This window comes from Blennius ocellaris (genome assembly GCF_963422515.1).
Source record: "Blennius ocellaris genome assembly, chromosome: 15".
NCBI lineage: Eukaryota > Metazoa > Chordata > Actinopteri > Blenniiformes > Blenniidae > Blennius > Blennius ocellaris.
The window spans coordinates 24687308-24706985 of record NC_137664.1 but is presented as its reverse complement, the minus strand read 5'-3'; the positions used below and the strand labels follow the sequence as shown (position 1 = coordinate 24706985).

Below are 19678 nucleotides of genomic sequence, written 5' to 3'. Positions count from 1 at the left end.
GCTTGTGAGGGAGGTTGAGAGATACCATCTAGATATAGTCGGGCTCGCCTCCACTCACAGCTTGGACTCTGGAACCCAGCTCCTCCACAGGGGCTGGATACTCCACTTCTCTAGAGTTGCCCGCGGTGTAAGGCGGCGGGCTGGCGTGGGCTTGCTTATTGCCCCGCAGCTCAGCCGCCATGTGTTGGAGTTCACCCCGGTGAACGAGAGGGTTGCGTCCCTACGTCTTCTAGTAGAGGACAGGTCTCTGACTGTTGTCTCGGCCTATGCACCGAACAGCAGCTCAGAGTACCCAACCTTCTTGGAGTCCCTGGGAGGGGTGCTGGATAGTGCTCCTACTGGGGACTCCATTGTTCTCCTGGGGGACTTCAACGCCCACGTGGGCCAGCTGAAGCAGCTGGGATGAGAATCAGCACCTCTAAATCCGAGGCCATGGTTCTTAACCGGAAAAAGGTGTCTTGCCCCCTCCAGGTCGGTGGAGTACCCTTGTCCCAGGTGGAGGAGTTCAAGTATCTTGGGGTCTTGTTCACGAGTGGGGGAAAGATGGAGTGTGAGATCGACAGGCGGATCGGTGCAGCGTCTGCAGTTATGCAGTTGTATCGGTCCGTCGTGGTGAAGAAGGAGCTGAGCCAAAAAGCGAAGCACTCGATTTACCAGTCGATCTTCGTTCCTACCCTCACCTATGGTCATGAACTATGGGTCATGACCGAAAGAACCAGATCCCGGATACAAGCGGCTGAAATGAGCTTCCTCCATAGGGTGGCTGGGCGTCACCCTTAGAGATAGGGTGAGGAGCTCAGTCACCCTTAGAGATAGGGGGAGGAGCTCAGTCACCCTTAGAGATAGAGGGAGGAGCTCAGTCACCCTTAGAGATAGGGTGAGGAGCTCAGTCACCCTTAGAGATGGGGTGAGGAGCTCAGTCACCCTTAGAGATAGGGTGAGGAGCTCAGTCACCCTTAGAGATGGGGTGAGGAGCTCAGTCACCCTTAGAGATGGGGTGAGGAGCTCAGTCACCCTTAGAGATAGGGGGAGGAGCTCAGTCACCCTTAGAGATAGGGGGAGGAGCTCAGTCACCCTTAGAGATAGGGTGAGGAGCTCAGTCACCAGGGAGGAGCTCGGAGTAGAGCCGCTGCTCCTCCACATCCAGAGGAGCCAGCTGAGGTGGCTCGGGCATCTATTTCGGATGCCCCCCCGGACGCCTCCCTAGGGAGGTGTTCCGGGCATGTCCCTCCGGTAGGAGGCCTCGGGGCAGACCCAGGACATGCTGGAGGGACTATGTCTCTCTATGGCCTGGGAACGCCTTGGGGTGCCACTGGAAGAGCTGGAGGAAGAGTCTGGGTGAGGGAAGTCTGGGCAACTCTGCTCAGACTGCTGCCTCCGCGACCCGGCCCCGGATAAGTGGCAGAAAATGGATGGATGGATGGATGGTTATTTTAAAGACGCGCTTTTGATTATTCATTTTATTTTAGATATTTTAGTATTGTTCCGTAGCATAGAGGTTAAAGTCAATATCTGCAGTGTCTCTTCATTTTTATGTTTTGTGGCTCCAGATTTTCCGTTCAGTGGGAAACGGGTCCAAATGGCTTCAAGTGTTGAAGGTCACGACCCTTGGGAGCGTGTAGTCAAGGCATTTCTTCTGTGAAATGTTGCTTTCATTTTTCATAGAAAAAATGCCCCATTTTAACTAAACCAGGGGTTTTAATCTTAGCAAAAACAATGAAAATAACAATGAAATGTTGTTTTCATTGTTTTTGCTGAGATTAATTGAAATAATGTGTTGAATATTAATATTATCTGTTTCCCACCTCACTAAATCATTGTTATAACAGTTTTTACATTAAAAAAAAACCTCAACAAAAACTTTCATGACAAAGTGTTGGCTTGGTGAATGATTCAACACACACACACACACACACACACACACACACACACACACACACACACACACACACACACACACACACACACACACACACACACACACACACACACACACACACACACACAGAGCATATGGACCCCTTGTTTGAGTCCCTTGGAACGGCAATAAGAAACAGATTGCAAGTTTTTAAGAAAGAAACATCTTTGACATTCCACATTGATATCACTCACACACGCACACAAGTGCGCGCGCACACACACACACATACACGCAAACAAGTGCGTGTGCACACACACACAAGCCAGAGCAGATGAGTGTAAACACAAAATGAAGCTAATAAAAAACATGACATCCTAGTTTAAACATGGAGTTTGTGTGCACACACACTAACACACGTGCTTTCTGAGTTTCTTCCTGCCTGAGCTGGGATTTAGCGACGGTGCGGTTAAGACTCTTTCACGCCAGTCAGAAATAATGGAGAGAAGTCATCGGCAGAGGAAACAACCGTGTTGAACGCTTTGATTTGTCACAAAGCTCAGCTGTTGATTGGTTGGTCATGAAGCTGGTGGTGAGGGGATTATTTTATCCTGGCTGAATGGTCCCGTCGGTCCTGTCTTGATGCTGGAAATGATCAGAATGGTTTGATTGTCGCTCTGGTCTCCAGACTATGTGCCTCTGATCGGCCGTGGCTCTGTCTCCAGTCTCAGGTTGGTCAAACACCAGAGTGAAGTCACACATCAGCAGATGGCACCGCCAGGCTCTACATTAAATCAGTGGGCAGCTTTCCTCCAACATTTTGCATGTGGCTGTCAAACATTTCAAAAACGACCCTCCAGAGGCTCCAACAGCAAAGCCCCCCCCCCTAAAAAAACACCAGTTTGTTGTAGAATTTGTCTTTTTATGTTTTTCTTTGACTTTTTTTCGAGGATTGTTGAGCCTGGATTTGTAACCGCTGCATCAACGCATCAACAGGGACCCAAACACACCACATGTGATTCCTGATGGGAACAGAAACGATGCGATCACTTGGCCTGGCAAAGAATGTACTGGTGTACTTTAAACCAACACTAAAAAAGAGGAGTGAAGGACAGAAAAAGAAGCAAGAGCATCAGAATTAGTTTGATCCTCTGAACGCTCTCGTCCTCCATGGCTAAAGGCTCTCGTTTATGAAAAAGATTTTCTCCTGCATATGTTCTAAATTATGCATCAAGTGAGTGTGTGTGTGTGTGTGTGTGTGTGTGTGTGTGTGTGTGTGTGTGTGTGTGTGTGTGTGTGTGTGTGTGTGTGTGTGTGTGTGTGTGTGTGTGTGTGTGTGTGTGTGTGTGTGTGTGTGTGTGTGTGTGTGCGTGTGTGTGTGTGTGTGTGTGTGTTGCTGTAATCCCTCGGATGGTTTACTAGGCCAGTGATGTGGCATGAGAGACACGAGGCTTTAACCCCAAAACATATGCTGCTCCATCTTCAGCTCTCTCTCTCTCTCTCTCTCTCTCTCTCTCTCTCTCTCTCGCTATCTCGCTATCTCTCTCTCTCTCTCTCTCTCTCTCTCTCTCTCGCTATCTCTCTCTCTCTCCTCTCAGCAGAGCTTTATGAAGTTCGATGCCACCAATCTCAGTAATGGATTAATTTGCTTTGAAAGGATGTGTCCTTTTATTTCTATTCTTTCCATGTGTGTGCGTGTGCGTGTGTGAGAGAGGTCACTTCCCTTCTCTCTGGCCTCAAGTTCTCTTTAAGTGTGCGAAAAATACTTTGGGGTTTTTAAAGATCCCCCCCACCCCCAAACACCTCTCTCGCACACACGCGTACACACACACACGCACACACACACACACACACACACACACACACACACACACACACACACACACACACACACACACACACACACACACACACACACACACACACACACACACACACACACACACAGAGGACACTGTTCATAAAGTGTGTTTGTGACTGTCGCCTGTTGATGGAAGACAGATTGTGTTTGTTGTTTGTAACATAAGTCATAATGAGAGAAAAGGTTTGTGGTCATCAGATCTATTGGACCTTTTTCTCCTGCTGGAACCAAAACTAGCCGCTCTGATTTAGATGTTTGTCAGCAATGAGAAGTCACTTTTAAAAGTTGCTTCTGGATATCTTCAGGACGTATTCTGATTACACTCAGGAGCTGAACTGATCAATAAACTACAGACACCAAAACCTGGTGGCTCCTCTGGAGATCCAGCGCCTGGGTGACCAAAGCAAAAGCCTTGGTTATCTCAGGTGTGATTTATGGAAGAAGATCAGACACGTGAACAAACTGTCATTCTCTTGAATGAGATTTACATTTAGCTGGTCTGAGGGTTTCCTCTTCAGTGGTTCTGATCAACAAATATGTTGATGTATATTTACTACCAGAGCTACTTCGTCAGCCCGACTGTCTTAGAGTTAAGGGTACAAACTCTTCCTGACTCTTCTGAGGATGTTCTCTAACCCAGTGATTCCCAACCGGGGGTACACGGACCCCTAGGGGTACGCGAGGGTATTGCAGGGGGTACGCAGAAAGATGATAAATTACCCTACAGTATCCACACACACAAAAAAAAAAATTATGCTCTATTATATTGTATTATATCATGAATTTTAGTAAGGCCATACGTTTATTTTCCATGAGTAGCAGTTCGTCCACAGTGATTGTAACACTACAATGCACATAATATGAAAAGACTATAAAGTGGCGCGCTTTAAAAAAAAAAAAAAAAAAAAGGTTCACGTTCTTGCTGCGGGCGCGCATGATTCGCGAAGCTAGCTAACTGTAGCTGCATACCGACTGTAAACATGGATGCATGGCTAGGCAGGAGTAAACGTCCAGCTACCGCTACTGCTACCGTCGCCTCGGACGCAGGCACAGGGGAGCCCAGTGAAAAAAGGAATTATGAAAGACTTATGAAAGACAAGCAAGCGCAAGTGTCTCATTAAAAGGTATGTTTTTACACTCACAATAATTGTTTTATTTAAATGAGCAGTTGGATAGAAAGACAAAGGGTTAAATATAAGTACACATTAAGGCGAATAATCACACACGAGAGAGGGGGTACTTTTCACATGGAAACCAGCTCAAGGGGTACACTGGTCGAAAAAGGTTGGGAACCACTGCTCTAACCCAATGGTGAGGACGGCCAGCTGGACCGGAGATGTTTTGCTGCTTTGAACAGGCATGAGGGATCCTTCCTTCTCCACCAGCAGTGACGGTCAAACCACCAGATCCTCACTAATCACTTCAATCAATCGAGGGGCAAAACACATGAAATGAACCTTCACTCAGTGACACCCAACGAATCCCAGGAATGAGCCCAAATGCATCTTTCCACTGACGAGAGATCGGAACGTAACGCCTCGGCTGCGCCTCACGTCTGGATTCTCGCTGAGAACCAGAAACACTTTTGAGAAAACCTAGACAGACTTGTGTTCTACTTTCCTCAAGTTGTTTTCTGGGAATCTGTGAGGACAGATTTGTTTAAGGTTGGATGTGATTAGCCGACAGTCCTGAAGACATCGTCTGGGCTTTTCCCATTCCTGTCTTCTCATTGGTACAAATGATGTTGATTAACAAAGTTCACGTTTTTCCACTTACTTTTTATAGAAATTTCACAAAATGTTTTGTCAATGACTTTGTATTTCTGGTTCATGAGTCACTTTTGTCGATGGTTCTTTGTATCTGCCCCCATCAAACATCCAGAAAGGACAAAACCTGAACTTTTGTCATGGTTCTTCTCAATTCTTCAAAAGTCAGCCTGGGGAAACCTTCATTCATGCCCTTGGTGAGGAAGACCGACCATATCTTCAATTCTATACCCAATAAACCTTTCATTGTCCCAAAACCAGCGTGAAGAAAAGACATGAAATCTCCTTGTGGCTCTGCCGACATGCAAGCATCGGATTGGATTCTCTCCTCCTCTCTCCTGACCAATCATCAAAACTGTGTGAACACGTCTCTTTCTTGCAGGACTTTTCTGAAAATCTCTCCTGAATCTCCAAAATCCTCTTTCTGACCAGGAAGCTTTTATTTCTACTTCACCAGCAGCGTCATTCAAGTTGAAACCATGGAGCTGAAGCAACGCCACAGTAACGATCGGTTAAAGATTGAAGAGCGATGGAATTATGAAAGAGAGACTGATCTTTAGGAAATCAGGCGACAGGCTCCTCTTTCCCAGCAAAGGTCTAATTTCCTCTGCTAATGAACACGTTCAGCCAGTTTAAGTGTAAAACGGGTCGAATGAATAATTGAATATGTAGTTAACAGCATCCTTATTTACCACAATACACCCCTCTTTCCCCCCGCCCCGTGTGTGTGTGTGTGTGTGTGTGTGTGTGTGTGTGTGTGTGTGTGTGTGTGTGTGTGTGTGTGTGTGTGTGTGTGTGTGTGTGTGTGTGTCACAGCTAACCGATCACAGAGCGGAGCAGCCAGCAGCTCTCAGACAGGAGACGCCTTAGGGAAAGCACTCGCTTCGGTAAGTGCAGCACACACACACACACTTTATCATCTCTGTCTACCCATTCATTTCAGATCCTTTGAAAATGTATGTCTTGTTCTTTCGTGACCTTTGACCCTGAATATTCCTTTGTGTTTGTTTTTTCTTCAGATCTATTCTCCAGATCACACAAACAACAGCTTCTCGTCCAACCCGTCCACCCCGGTGGGCTCCCCGCCCTCCCTCACAGGTAACAGAGCGCTTGAAAATGGCAGAGCCGACGTGACGTCAGAGTTCACAGGAACAAGGAGCTGAACTGAGGGACTCACAGTTTGACCTTTGAACTCTTTGGACATGACATGGAGCGTCACAGTGACCTGCGACTTGATGTGGTTTTCTTGACACTTGTAAAGGAGCGTGTCTAAAGGGACTTGTTTTACTGTCCCATGAATTTAAGTTTTTATTCAAGACTTTCGACTTTCCAATGACTTGAATTTTCCAGACTTGATTTTCCGATGACTTGACACTGGACTGAAGAGTTGAAGTTCACCTTCAATGACAGCCTTTGATGGTTCAGCACTCTTAACATTTGTTCTTGTAAACATGTGAGATGTTTGGTTGGAGCGCGATTTCGGATTCCAGTCAAATGAGCTTGTTCCACCGTCTCTGATCCCACCTGGATTTAAAAGCTCTGTCACTTAAATGACGTCTAGCAGTTTGGAAAACAAACTTTTATCAGATCAGGTCAACTGGAGCTCAGATGATTTTGATTTGCTGGAAATATCCAGAAGTATAAACGTGTTTCCAGAGACTCATGACTTGACTTGGCCTCTTTAAAATGACCACACTTGGATGAAGTTATTCAGCGTGAACATGAACAGCTTTACTCAAACTTTAGTGGAGTAAATCTGTTTGAAATGACCTAACTGGACATGCAAATTCTGTACATTTAAAGAAAACTTTTCAACTTGTTTGTCTTTCGACGTCTTTGGAGCTTTTTTAATGACGGGATAGTATTCTCAGCTGTCTGCAGCTCTGGGAGGAAGAAATCCACACCGTTCAATCTAAGACAAATTATTATCTTACAAATGTGAAAGGAATTGTTGTTTTTATTGAAAGTGTTTAACAATGCCCCCAAAACAGGTGAATAATTGCAGTCTGGGTGCTCTGCGCCCCCCCCCCCCCCCCAACTTCTCCTCCTGTTAATGCTGTAAACTCCAGCCGCTCCTTAACGTGAAAAATGACTTTTCCTAATAATAGTTGTGTCGAATTTGTCTCTAATTGTCGCTGCTACACACACCGTTTGATATTTCTGCGCCGCGCCTCGTGACTGATAGCTTTAATCACGAGCACCACTTCGACAAATCGCTCACAAACCTAGCGGCCCCCCTCCCCTCTTCCTCCTCCTCCTCCTCCTCCTCATTATAGCTGCCTAGGATATTGCCTGCTAAACCATAATTGGTGTTTATCATTGTGTCAGAGTTACTCCACTTTTTACAAATTACAAATGAAGCCTATTAGAGTAAACTACATGCAAATTGATATCTGCGGCTAATTCTGTGAGGATGTTTTACAGCATTGGACTCAGAATAATTTGCCCTGTCGTTTAATACATATATTTGTATTTGCACATGAATGTACCCAGGTGATTATTCATTAATTAGCATATGGAAATGAGCATGTAATATGAATAAAGGAGAGGAGAGAGAAAATGGGAAGACAATGGAAAAGAGAAACATGTGCTAATGAGACGAGATCAGAGTTACAAGGAAGAGATCAGCGGGGGGGGGGGGGGGGGGGGGCGGGGGGTGAGAAGGGGTGAGGGAGGAGGAGAGAGACAGGGAGAGAGACGGAGGGAGAGAGACAGGGAGGGAGAGAGAGAGAGGAAACAAGGGATAATAAAAGGGAGGGAGAGAGAAAGAGAGGGAGGGAGGGGGGAGGAATGTGGATGTGACCTGCCTCGACAGGTTGCAGCTCACAGACGTCGTCATCGACTCTCAACTCCAGTTACTTTCCGGGATTTTCAGTCTGGAACTTTAAGAACTGCATGAGAAGTGACTGTTTTGAAGCGATGCACCGACATCGACAACACCGTCGGCTGTCAGATCTAATACCACACGGAGAACTTGTAAGAAATCCCCCATAAGACCCGATGAGTATCACATGACTTCCTCTATCATCAGGTCAAGAGAGATTCTTTAATATTAATGACAACAACTAAAGTAAGACCGACTGTAAATTGTGTTTAAGTGTGTTTAAGTTTAACTTAATAGCCAGAGACATTTGGACCAGCAGCATTAGCCCAATGTTGCTAAGTAGTTTAACTGCTCAACACGAAACTTAGAGCTGTGCTCCATGCTACATGCTAAAGAGTTTCAGACTCACACACCAGCGATGCTCCATGCTACATGCTAAAGAGTTTCAGAGTCACACACCAGTGATGTTCAAGCTAAAGAGTTTCAGACTCACACATCAGTGATGCTACATGCTAAAGAGTTTCAGACTCACACCAGTGATGCTACATGCTAAAGAGTTTCAGACTCACACACCAGCAATGATACATGCTAAAGAGTTTCAGACTCACACCAGTGATGCTACATGCTAAAGAGTTTCAGACTCACACCAGTGATGCTACATGCTAAAGAGTTTCAGACTCACACCAGTGATGCTACATGCTAAAGAGTTTCAGACTCACACACCAGCAATGATACATGCTAAATAGTTTCAGACTCACACCAGTGATGCTACATGCTAAAGAGTTTCAGACTCACACCAGTGATGCTACATGCTAAAAAGTTTCAGACTCACACCAGTGATGCTACATGCTAAAGAGTTTCAGACTCACACCAATGATGCTACATGCTAAAGAGTTTCAGACTCACACCAGTGATGCTACATGCTAAAGAGTTTCAGACTCACACCAGTGATGCTACATGCTAAAGAATTTCAGACTCACACCAGTGATGCTACATGCTAAAGAGTTTCAGACTCACACCAGTGATGCTACATGCTAAAGAGTTTCAGACTCACACCAGTGATGCTACATGCTAAAGAGTTTCAGACTCACACCAATGATGCTACATGCTAAAGAGTTTCAGACTCACATGCCAGTGATGCTACATGCTAAAGAGTTTCAGACTCATACACCAGTGATGCTACATGCTAAAGAGTTTCAGACTCACACGCCAGTGATGCTACATGCTAAAGAGTTTCAGACTCACAGACCAGTGATGCTACATGCTAAAGAGTTTCAGACTCACAGACCAGTGATGTTACATGCAAAAGAGTTTCAGACTCACACCAGTGATGCTACATGCTAAAGAGTTTCAGACTCACACCAATGATGCTACATGCTAAAGAGTTTCAGACTCACATGCCAGTGATGCTACATGCTAAAGAGTTTCAGACTCATACACCAGTGATGCTACATGCTGAAGAGTTTCAGACTCACACGCCAGTGATGCTACATGCTAAAGAGTTTCAGACTCACAGACCAGTGATGCTACATGCTAAAGAGTTTCAGACTCACACACCAGTGATGCTACATGCTAAAGAGTTTCAGACTCACAGACCAGTGATGCTACATGCTAAAGAGTTTCAGACTCATACACCAGTGATGCTACATGCTAAAGAGTTTCAGACTCACACCAGTGATGCTACATGCTAAAGAGTTTCAGACTCACACCAGTGATGCTACATGCTAAAGAGTTTCAGACTCACACACCAGCAATGATACATGCTAAATAGTTTCAGACTCATACACCAGTGATGCTACATGCTAAAGAGTTTCAGACTCACAGACCAGTGATGCTACATGCTAAAGAGTTTCAGACTCACACACCAGCAATGATACATGCTAAAGAGTTTCAGACTCACACACCACAAATGCTACATGCTACATGCTAAATAGTTTCAGACTCACACCAGTGATGCTACATGCTAAAGAGTTTCAGACTCACACGCCAGTGATGCTACATGCTAAAGAGTTTCAGACTCACAGACCAGTGATGCTACATGCTAAAGAGTTTCAGACTCATACACCAGTGATGCTACATGCTAAAGAGTTTCAGACTCACACCAGTGATGCTACATGCTAAAGAGTTTCAGACTCACACCAGTGATGCTACATGCTAAAGAGTTTCAGACTCACACACCAGCAATGATACATGCTAAATAGTTTCAGACTCACACCAGTGATGCTACATGCTAAAGAGTTTCAGACTCACACCAGTGATGCTACATGCTAAAGAGTTTCAGACTCACACCAGTGATGCTACATGCTAAAGAGTTTCAGACTCACACCAGTGATGCTACATGCTAAAGAGTTTCAGACTCACACCAATGATGCTACATGCTAAAGAGTTTCAGACTCACACCAGTGATGCTACATGCTAAAGAGTTTCAGACTCACACCAGTGATGCTACATGCTAAAGAATTTCAGACTCACACCAGTGATGCTACATGCTAAAGAGTTTCAGACTCACACCAGTGATGCTACATGCTAAAGAGTTTCAGACTCACACCAGTGATGCTACATGCTAAATAGTTTCAGACTCACACCAATGATGCTACATGCTAAAGAGTTTCAGACTCACATGCCAGTGATGCTACATGCTAAAGAGTTTCAGACTCATACACCAGTGATGCTACATGCTAAAGAGTTTCAGACTCACACGCCAGTGATGCTACATGCTAAAGAGTTTCAGACTCACAGACCAGTGATGCTACATGCTAAAGAGTTTCAGACTCACAGACCAGTGATGCTACATGCAAAAGAGTTTCAGACTCACACCAGTGATGCTACATGCTAAAGAGTTTCAGACTCACACCAATGATGCTACATGCTAAAGAGTTTCAGACTCACATGCCAGTGATGCTACATGCTAAAGAGTTTCAGACTCATACACCAGTGATGCTACATGCTAAAGAGTTTCAGACTCACACGCCAGTGATTCTACATGCTAAAGAGTTTCAGACTCACAGACCAGTGATGCTACATGCAAAAGAGTTTCAGACTCACACCAGTGATGCTACATGCTAAAGAGTTTCAGACTCACACCAATGATGCTACATGCTAAAGAGTTTCAGACTCACATGCCAGTGATGCTACATGCTAAAGAGTTTCAGACTCATACACCAGTGATGCTACATGCTAAAGAGTTTCAGACTCACACGCCAGTGATGCTACATGCTAAAGAGTTTCAGACTCACAGACCAGTGATGCTACATGCTAAAGAGTTTCAGACTCACACACCAGCAATGATACATGCTAAATAGTTTCAGACTCACACCAGTGATGCTACATGCTAAAGAGTTTCAGACTCACACCAGTGATGCTACATGCTAAACAGTTTCAGACTCACACCAGTGATGCTACATGCTAAAGAGTTTCAGACTCACACCAATGATGCTACATGCTAAAGAGTTTCAGACTCACACCAGTGATGCTACATGCTAAAGAGTTTCAGACTCACACCAGTGATGCTACATGCTAAAGAGTTTCAGACTCACACCAATGATGCTACATGCTAAAGAGTTTCAGACTCACATGCCAGTGATGCTACATGCTAAAGAGTTTCAGACTCATACACCAGTGATGCTACATGCTAAAGAGTTTCAGACTCACAGACCAGTGATGCTACATGCTAAAGAGTTTCAGACTCACACACCACAAATGCTACATGCTACATGCTAAAGAGTTTCAGACTCACGCGCCAGTGATGCTACATGCTAAAGAGTTTCAGACTCACAGACCAGTGATGCTACATGCAAAAGAGTTTCAGACTCACACACCAGCAATGATACATGCTAAAGAGTTTCAGACTCACACACCACAAATGCTACATGCTACATGCTAAAGAGTTTCAGACTCACGCGCCAGTGATGCTACATGCTAAAGAGTTTCAGACTCACAGACCAGTGATGCTACATGCTAAAGAGTTTCAGACTCACAGACCAGTGATGCTACATGCTAAAGAGTTTCAGACTCACACCAGTGATGCTACATGCTAAAGAGTTTCAGACTCACACACCACAAATGCTACATGTTACATGCTAAAGAGTTTCAGACTCACACGCCAGCGATGCTACATGCTAAACATGATTAAAGTGTGACTGAAACCCTCATGGTGGAGGTGACGTAGCGTCGAGTTTCAGGGTAACACATTGGCATCATACATGGTTTGCGTATGAAGTATGAATCAGGCTCAATGGCATTTAATATGCACTGGTATCGGTACTCAGTCAGCACATAGCCAAAGGTTAGTTCTCGTATTCGAACTTCAGAAAAAAAGTGGCATCGATGTTTTTCTAGTTTATTCCTACAGATTCCAGGGAAATAAACAATGAAGTCTTTATATGCAGTCTGATGGTTGTCATGATTTTTGTGTGAGATAAAGTGCTTCCAAAGTTTAAACTATTCTTAATTTTAGCATCTGATACAACTGTGATCAGCTGATGCACTTGGTTATTATGAAGTTAGCATCTTGTTCGTCAAACAAACGTCAGCGGAAATTTCCAACTGCTGTTTTTTTTTTCATGTAAAAATTTATGAAATTGCTGCTTTCAGACTTCATTTCACATGATAGTTTTATATAATCGTTTTATCGTTTTATATCCACTGGAGCTAAAGGAGGGAAAACATATTCATGTTTAAAATCATGAATCTGGTGGAGGGTAATTAGACAATCTGAATTAAAGTAGTTATTAAGATTATGTGTTTAAAAAATCTATTTGATCTATTTTTACTGGCGTGACCATTTACAGATGTAATGTATGCTTTTATCATTGAAAGGTAAAATGTAGAAATCGATGTTGCCCATGTTGACAAAAGGCTTTAATGTAAATAAAGAATCTTTGGAAAATCTGAAATCACAACTCCTGCAGCGCTCTGAGCTTCATGTGCAGTTTTCATCTACTTCCACTACATGAGAGCAAAGTGATGCACACAGTCGTCCGCGGTTTACGCAGTATAAAGTCTATCGTACGCAAACCGTTCGGCTAACAACAGGAAAGCAACAAGCTCTGTGAAGCCTCTCATCTTTGACTTTGAATCAAATGAAATCAGACAAATATAATTCTGAGAATGTAAAACTGTGAAATACCAGGAACTAAAACAAACTGCTGGTAAGTTTAGCATGTTAGCATGTCGCTGCCGCTTGAGCTGCTCGGCCCGCTGCTATTCATCGTCTCCCCTCTTGTTCCTCCTCTGAAGCCTGTTGAAAGGCGCCACACACCTCCACCTCTCTGAAGATCATATTCATGTAAATTCACACGAGTCACCGTCTCTCCGCAGCGCACCAGCTAATAAGACCTGTAGATTCACAACGACACAAAGCGTGTTTATCCTGCTGAGAGCTCATGCTAATCAACCACTTCTACCTTTTCAAAGACAAAGCAGCCAACATTAGCACCTGTGCTGCGAGATACGAGTCCATTTGTGTTTTTGTCTGCTCTTCCTCGTCCGAGCGCCACGAGTGGCCGCGATGAGAGTCTCCTCGTGTGTCAAAGACGTTTTGTCTGGCGTTTGGCACCACGCACCGAGCAGCGTCTTTCTTCAGAGAATGAAAGCAGAGGAGCTTCTGGCTCTAATCCACACAGAAACATGGTTCTGCAGGGTCACGTCCCAGCATGCACTGCTTCCTCCACAGAAGGCGAGCACACAAAGCCACGTCAGAATCAGCAGAACAAAAGCAGAAAAACTTGATGTCTCATCTTTATCACCTCCTTGTATCTGAGTTGTTTGATGTCGTTCATCCTGTTCTGTCCTTTTCTCGTTCCCTTCTCGCCATCTCCTGACGGTCTCTTTTCTACTGACGATCTCTCTTCTGACGATCTCTCTCCTCCTGATGATCTCTCTTCTGACGATCTCTCTCCTCCTGATGATCTCTCTTCTGACGGTCTCTTTTCTCCTGACGATCTCTCTTCTGACAATCTCTCTGCTCCTGACGATCTATCTTCTGACGATCTCTTCTGATGATCTTTCCTCCTGACGATCACTCTCCTCCTGTCCTTTGCCAGCTCCCAGTTCAGCCGTCTGGTCGAGGAATGGCGGGCAGGGAGCGTCATCGCCGAACTACGAGGCTCCGCTCCACTCTCTGGTAGGCCCACAGAACGCTGGTTGGTCAGTTTGGTGATTTCATACCTCCAATTAACCAGAGGTTGAGAAAATTAAACACTGTCTTGCTTCACTTTCTTTGGTTTGTGTGGTTCATGTTGTGTAATTTTTACAATGTTTATGTCGCTTGTGCATATTTTTTTTTTAATATTTAAAGAAATTACTTTATAGATAGACAGTTTAGTTTTTTTTCCTTTTCAGCAATTCATCGCTGAAATAGAAAAGTGACCCCTCACACTCAATCGTTAAGAATCCAGAACTTTCAGGTTGAATGAAGTTAATTATCTGAAGAGAGCAGCAGTGTTTGGAGGTTCTCATGAAATCACCGGACATTTTGGCCAGAGCAGCTTTGCGCTTTCACTCGTATTTGCACTAATGCTAACAATGTGTTGGCCGGAACGCTGATCGGGTCCCTTGTCTCTCTGCAGCAAAGTCGTATCGAGGACCGTCTGGAGCGTTTGGACGATGCCATCCACGTGCTGCGGAGCCACGCGGTGGGACCGTCGACGGGTATGAGCAGCAGTCACGGCGAGATGCACAGCCTCATCGGGGCGGCGCACACGCACAACGGCGCCATGGGAGCTCTGGGTAGTGGGTACGGAACGGGACTGCTATCGTCCAACAGACACTCCCTCATGGTAAGAACCCTGCCTTTCTTCTGTTGCTCTGCTGATGCTTCTCAAAACGTTGGCTGGGCCTCCACTAGGGGGCACCAGAGAGCTGGGGGGGGGGGGGGGGGGGGTGGGGGGGGCAACAAGAACAGTTGGCAGGATCTGGGGGATTAGGGACTAATAGTAGTGGAACTAAGAGGACAGAAAAGGATTCCTGATCTCATCTGCTTGATCTTGAGGCAATTCTCTCTCTTGAGGAGCGGCTCTCTGTTCCACAGGAAGGTTTTCACTCATGTCTGCCTCACTCTGCTCCCTCACTGGAACTTCACATGGGACTAAAAGACATTACAGAGGCAGGGAAGTCCCTATGAAATATATTCTGCAGTATAATGTCAACAACACAGAGGTGTACTGAGCTAAACACGGCAAGCATCGAAACAGCAGCTGGAATTCCTCCTTTATGCACATCAGTCATGAGAAACTGAGGATAAAGTCGTGTCGTTAGTTTAAAGCTTTTAAGTATGTAAGTGTACTAACATGAGCAGCCGGCCCACTTCTTTCAGTGACTTCCACAAATTCACGGCACCAACTCATACCACAGATTCCCACTGAGCCTCTTGTTTGTGCTCCAGTTGCGTCTCCTGAAAGCTGGCGGATAGGGACCAACCATTGCAGTACCAGCAGTCGCCATGGGGGCAGTGTTGAGGTTTGAATGCGTCGGACTGTTTTACTCTCAATATTAGTGTTAGCGTGGCGTATTATCATCACCATCCAAGTTATCGTTGACTTTTATCTTCTCTCTGAAAAAAAAACTCCAGGCATGGTCACCATGCTGGTAGGAACTGCACATGCTCGGTGGAGCCAATCAGAACAGTGTTTCCTCTGGTGGAAACACTCCCACTCCATAATCTCCTGGCACTTGGTAGTTATATTTTGACAGTCACACTTCAACTTAGTACTATTAATTTGACAGTCACCATAATAACACATCAACTTAGTACTTTTAATTTGACAGTCACCATAATAACAGTCCAACTTGATAGTTTTATTTTGATGGTCACCATAGTCCAACTTGGTAATTTTATTATGACAATCACTAATAATAAACCAACTTGGTAATTGTATTATGACAATCACTAATAATAACCCAACTTGGTGGTCTGTCCACTAGAATATCGTGTTCTCCCAGTGTTAATGTTTAGAGGTTATTGTTCTCTTGCTGGATGTGTGTGTGCTTCCAGTACTAAAACAAACAGCAGCACCCACTGGTGGCCCAACATGAAAACTACATTGTGTTATTGCCATTGTCTTTTAACCACGAAACTTTTTTGAAACAAAAACATTCCCTTTTCACTTGAAACACTGCAGGCAAAGCCGACTGTTTGAGCTCTTCACAGAGATATTTAAAAGTTTGAAACTTCACCAAGAGGAAAACCGGGCAGAAGACACGGGAAAAGCACCCATGACTAATCACACATTTTTAAAAGGTAAAAACATTAACAGCTGCTGATTTAAACTGGCCAGATGATCCATGTTCCCTTTCTCCACTAAACAAAGAAACAACTAAATCAACTTCTTTTTTTTGGGTCGGCTGACTTTAACCAGATTTGTAAATAGGACAATCAGTTGGAAAATGCAACAGCACAAATATGGACTGAACTGTGAACCTCCCGCAGCTGAGAAAGCGCAAGGAGAGGAGCCTTCCACTGGTAACATGAAGTGAGACCACCATAATGTTTTCCATATTTAAGACTTTAGGCTTTTTTATCAACTTGAAACAATAAACACAAAGAAGCAAGCAGCTGTGTGACATAAGGAGATGTAGGAGGCAGAGCGTTATGAAATAGAGCATGCAGAATAAACACATCCAGATGCCTTGAACATGTTCAGTCAGGCTCAGCCTGTTTACCTTCTGAAAGCCTGGACTGTGTCCGTTTTCTACCTGCGCTCTGCGAGAGTCACGTTCTGAGTGTTTCCATCCACCTGCTTTTCAGCCACAGAGTTTCACTTCTGCTTTAAAGGTGATGTGTTGAAAAGAGGCAAATGAAGCATTGAACAAGTGTTTAGTGTAAGGAATGAACGTCCCAGCACTTTGGCCTTTATGGAAGAGTGGACGACGAAAATATTAACAGAAAACATATGACGATGGACATTTTGACATGAGCCGCATTTGGACAATACGCAACGCAAGGCTGATGTGTACACAATGTATCGTAGTCATTTAGGAAATCACTGAGGAAACTGCCACCATCAACATGTTGCCAAGCAATCACCAAGAAGCACACGTGCAACATGTTTAGCAGCCTTAGCTTAGCATCGATCTCCAGTGATGCTTCTGCTGAGTCCGACGGGAAACAGGAAATGACACTGCTACGTAACAGAGTCATTGAAAATAGGTTTGTGGCAGAGAGGTGGATTATCTATCTGCTCCATGAAGAAGGAGCGGTCTCACTCTCACACACACACACACACACACACACACACACACACACACACACACACACACACACACACACACACACACACACACACACACACACACACACACACAAAGTGGACAGAGCCTGAGGCAATGTTTACACGTCCCTGGGTTTTTACAAAACTGTGATATTTCTCTGCGTTTATTGCGTTTATACATATACACAGGTACGAGTCACCACAAACGATGATTCCTGAAAACTCGGGCCACAGTTTTCACAAAAACTCTGTGTCTCCGTTTATATCTAAAGACTCTGAAGCCTCGTCCACACGAGCCGAAACGATCTTGTTTCTGCCCGAGGTTCCCCCCAAAAAATTCCATCAACCCATCACTATGAACACGGCTCAACACGAGGCTTCAGGGCATGTAGTACCCATGCTAGGCCTTTAGGTGCGCTGTGACAAACCAAACACATGAAAAACCCAGAAGAAGAGCACGTAGAAATTTAGAAGTAGACTGCTGCTCCGAGAGTTCTAGTTATGTAGGTCTATGCTCCTCCTCCGGCTAGTGTCAGTAGCTTCTGCAGCGCCACCTGAAGCTGGTAGTTTGGCATTATTGTGGTTATTAGGTGACATCATGTATCGCCGTGGGGCGAGAGGAGCGGTGATTATGTCATGTTTTCCCCACAGATGATGGTTTTGGCCGTCCATGCCTCACATCCGAGCATCCGGGGCGTTTTAGGATTGCCCCACTCTGGTACCCGTGTTAAAAAAAAGAGTTTTCTTGATTTTAAAATGCCACCTTGTGTAGATGATTGGCCAAAAACGGTGTGTTTACATGAACCTGCGTTCTCGTGTAGACAGCCCCTGATTGGTTATCATGGCTTCGTGCTGCTCATTACACTGCCCCCTACAGGTCTGGCCGGTCCTTGTACATTCAGGGTTTCTTTGTAAATGTAGAGGGGGAAATATCCGCTTTTTTTAAAGAGTAGGGGAGGTGTACACGTGGCCTGAAAGAGACAGCAGTGTGTGTGTTTTGGTTTTGCATTAGCAGTACGGTATGGTGAGGGTGGCGAGCATGTGGCTACTGTAGCTCCTCATCAGCGCCCAGAGGAACCAACTCCGCTTGTCACATTACCTTACTCACTGACAACGACACAATGATTTTGATTCTTAGAAATGACCTGGGAGCAGCAGCGATACTGTTTTTAATGCACACTGTTGTGAACTAGGAGACATTCTGTATAATTTAATACAGACTAAAAATATCCAGTATGCAGTAGCTCAAGTAAAGTCTTTTTAGGATGTTTTGGTACTGCGAGATCAGTCTTTGTTTGATAGTTTCCTTCAAACGTCCATCTTCTAACAGTCATTGATCAAGTCCTGTTATGACATGAGACACAACTCATGACAAGATTCTTCACCTGAACAATGTAAAGACGGGTCCTGTTACACGGTTTGTACTCGCCGGGGTTCTTTCTGCTCCCTGCTCCACTGTCATCAACATTTTTAGCCAGAAGCAGAGTGGGATCACATGTGAAGCTCCCAGTGCTGTGATTGGCTATGAGCTCCGTGCGTTCGAGAGAAGTGACGATGATGTGGCTTTGATGAAGGCTGTGTGTTCTCACTACCGTGGGCCAGGACGATTTTCATCCCTCCATCTCTGGTCTTTGTTAAACTGTTTACTTTGAAGTGTTGTTGTCTAAATGAAGAACACCTGTGTGTGTGTGTGTGTGTGTGTGTTTTCTACTCTCTGTTGGGTCCCAGCTGCATTCTGAGTCTGATCTGCATCGACCAGCGCTCACATCAAGCTTTGGAGCTGAACTTAGAATCACTGAATGAAACACACAAGTCACTTCTGTAGGTTAAAAGAATCTCTTAGGAAATCGTAGGACCCCACAATAATGCCTGTGTGTGTGTGTGTGACCTCTGGTTTTCCTCACTGTGGGGCCTCAAAGCCACAACAAAGCACTGGCGGTCACCAAAACTGTTGAAACAAAACACTTTCTTTCAGGAGGTAATGTAGTTTCCCGATGATGTTGCAGGGTTCGGGCGTCGTAGTGACAGTTTACGTTGGGATGAGAGGCTTAAGAATTCATTGTGTCTACAAATTGGTTCCAGTCTGATATAGAACAAAATACATGTGTGAATACTTGTTGCATCCACCTTGTGGGGTCTGACACACAAGAAGCTAGAGCC

General features: G+C 44.8%; 1 protein-coding gene across 3 annotated transcripts in view; it reads left to right on the top strand.

The window, feature by feature from the left end:
• Positions 1 to 19678, top strand: part of tcf4 (transcription factor 4) — a gene marked incomplete at its 5' end in the record, with an annotated part of 300703 nt that overhangs the window by 242429 nt on the left and 38596 nt on the right. For all 3 annotated transcript variants that reach the window (XM_080510102.1, XM_080510103.1, XM_080510104.1), the window contains 4 exons: positions 6302 to 6372; positions 6505 to 6583; positions 14354 to 14433; positions 14879 to 15088. In XM_080510102.1, coding sequence (XP_080366228.1) covers positions 6302 to 6372; positions 6505 to 6583; positions 14354 to 14433; positions 14879 to 15088 — 440 coding nt within the window. The remainder of the gene's footprint in view (positions 1 to 6301; positions 6373 to 6504; positions 6584 to 14353; positions 14434 to 14878; positions 15089 to 19678) is intronic.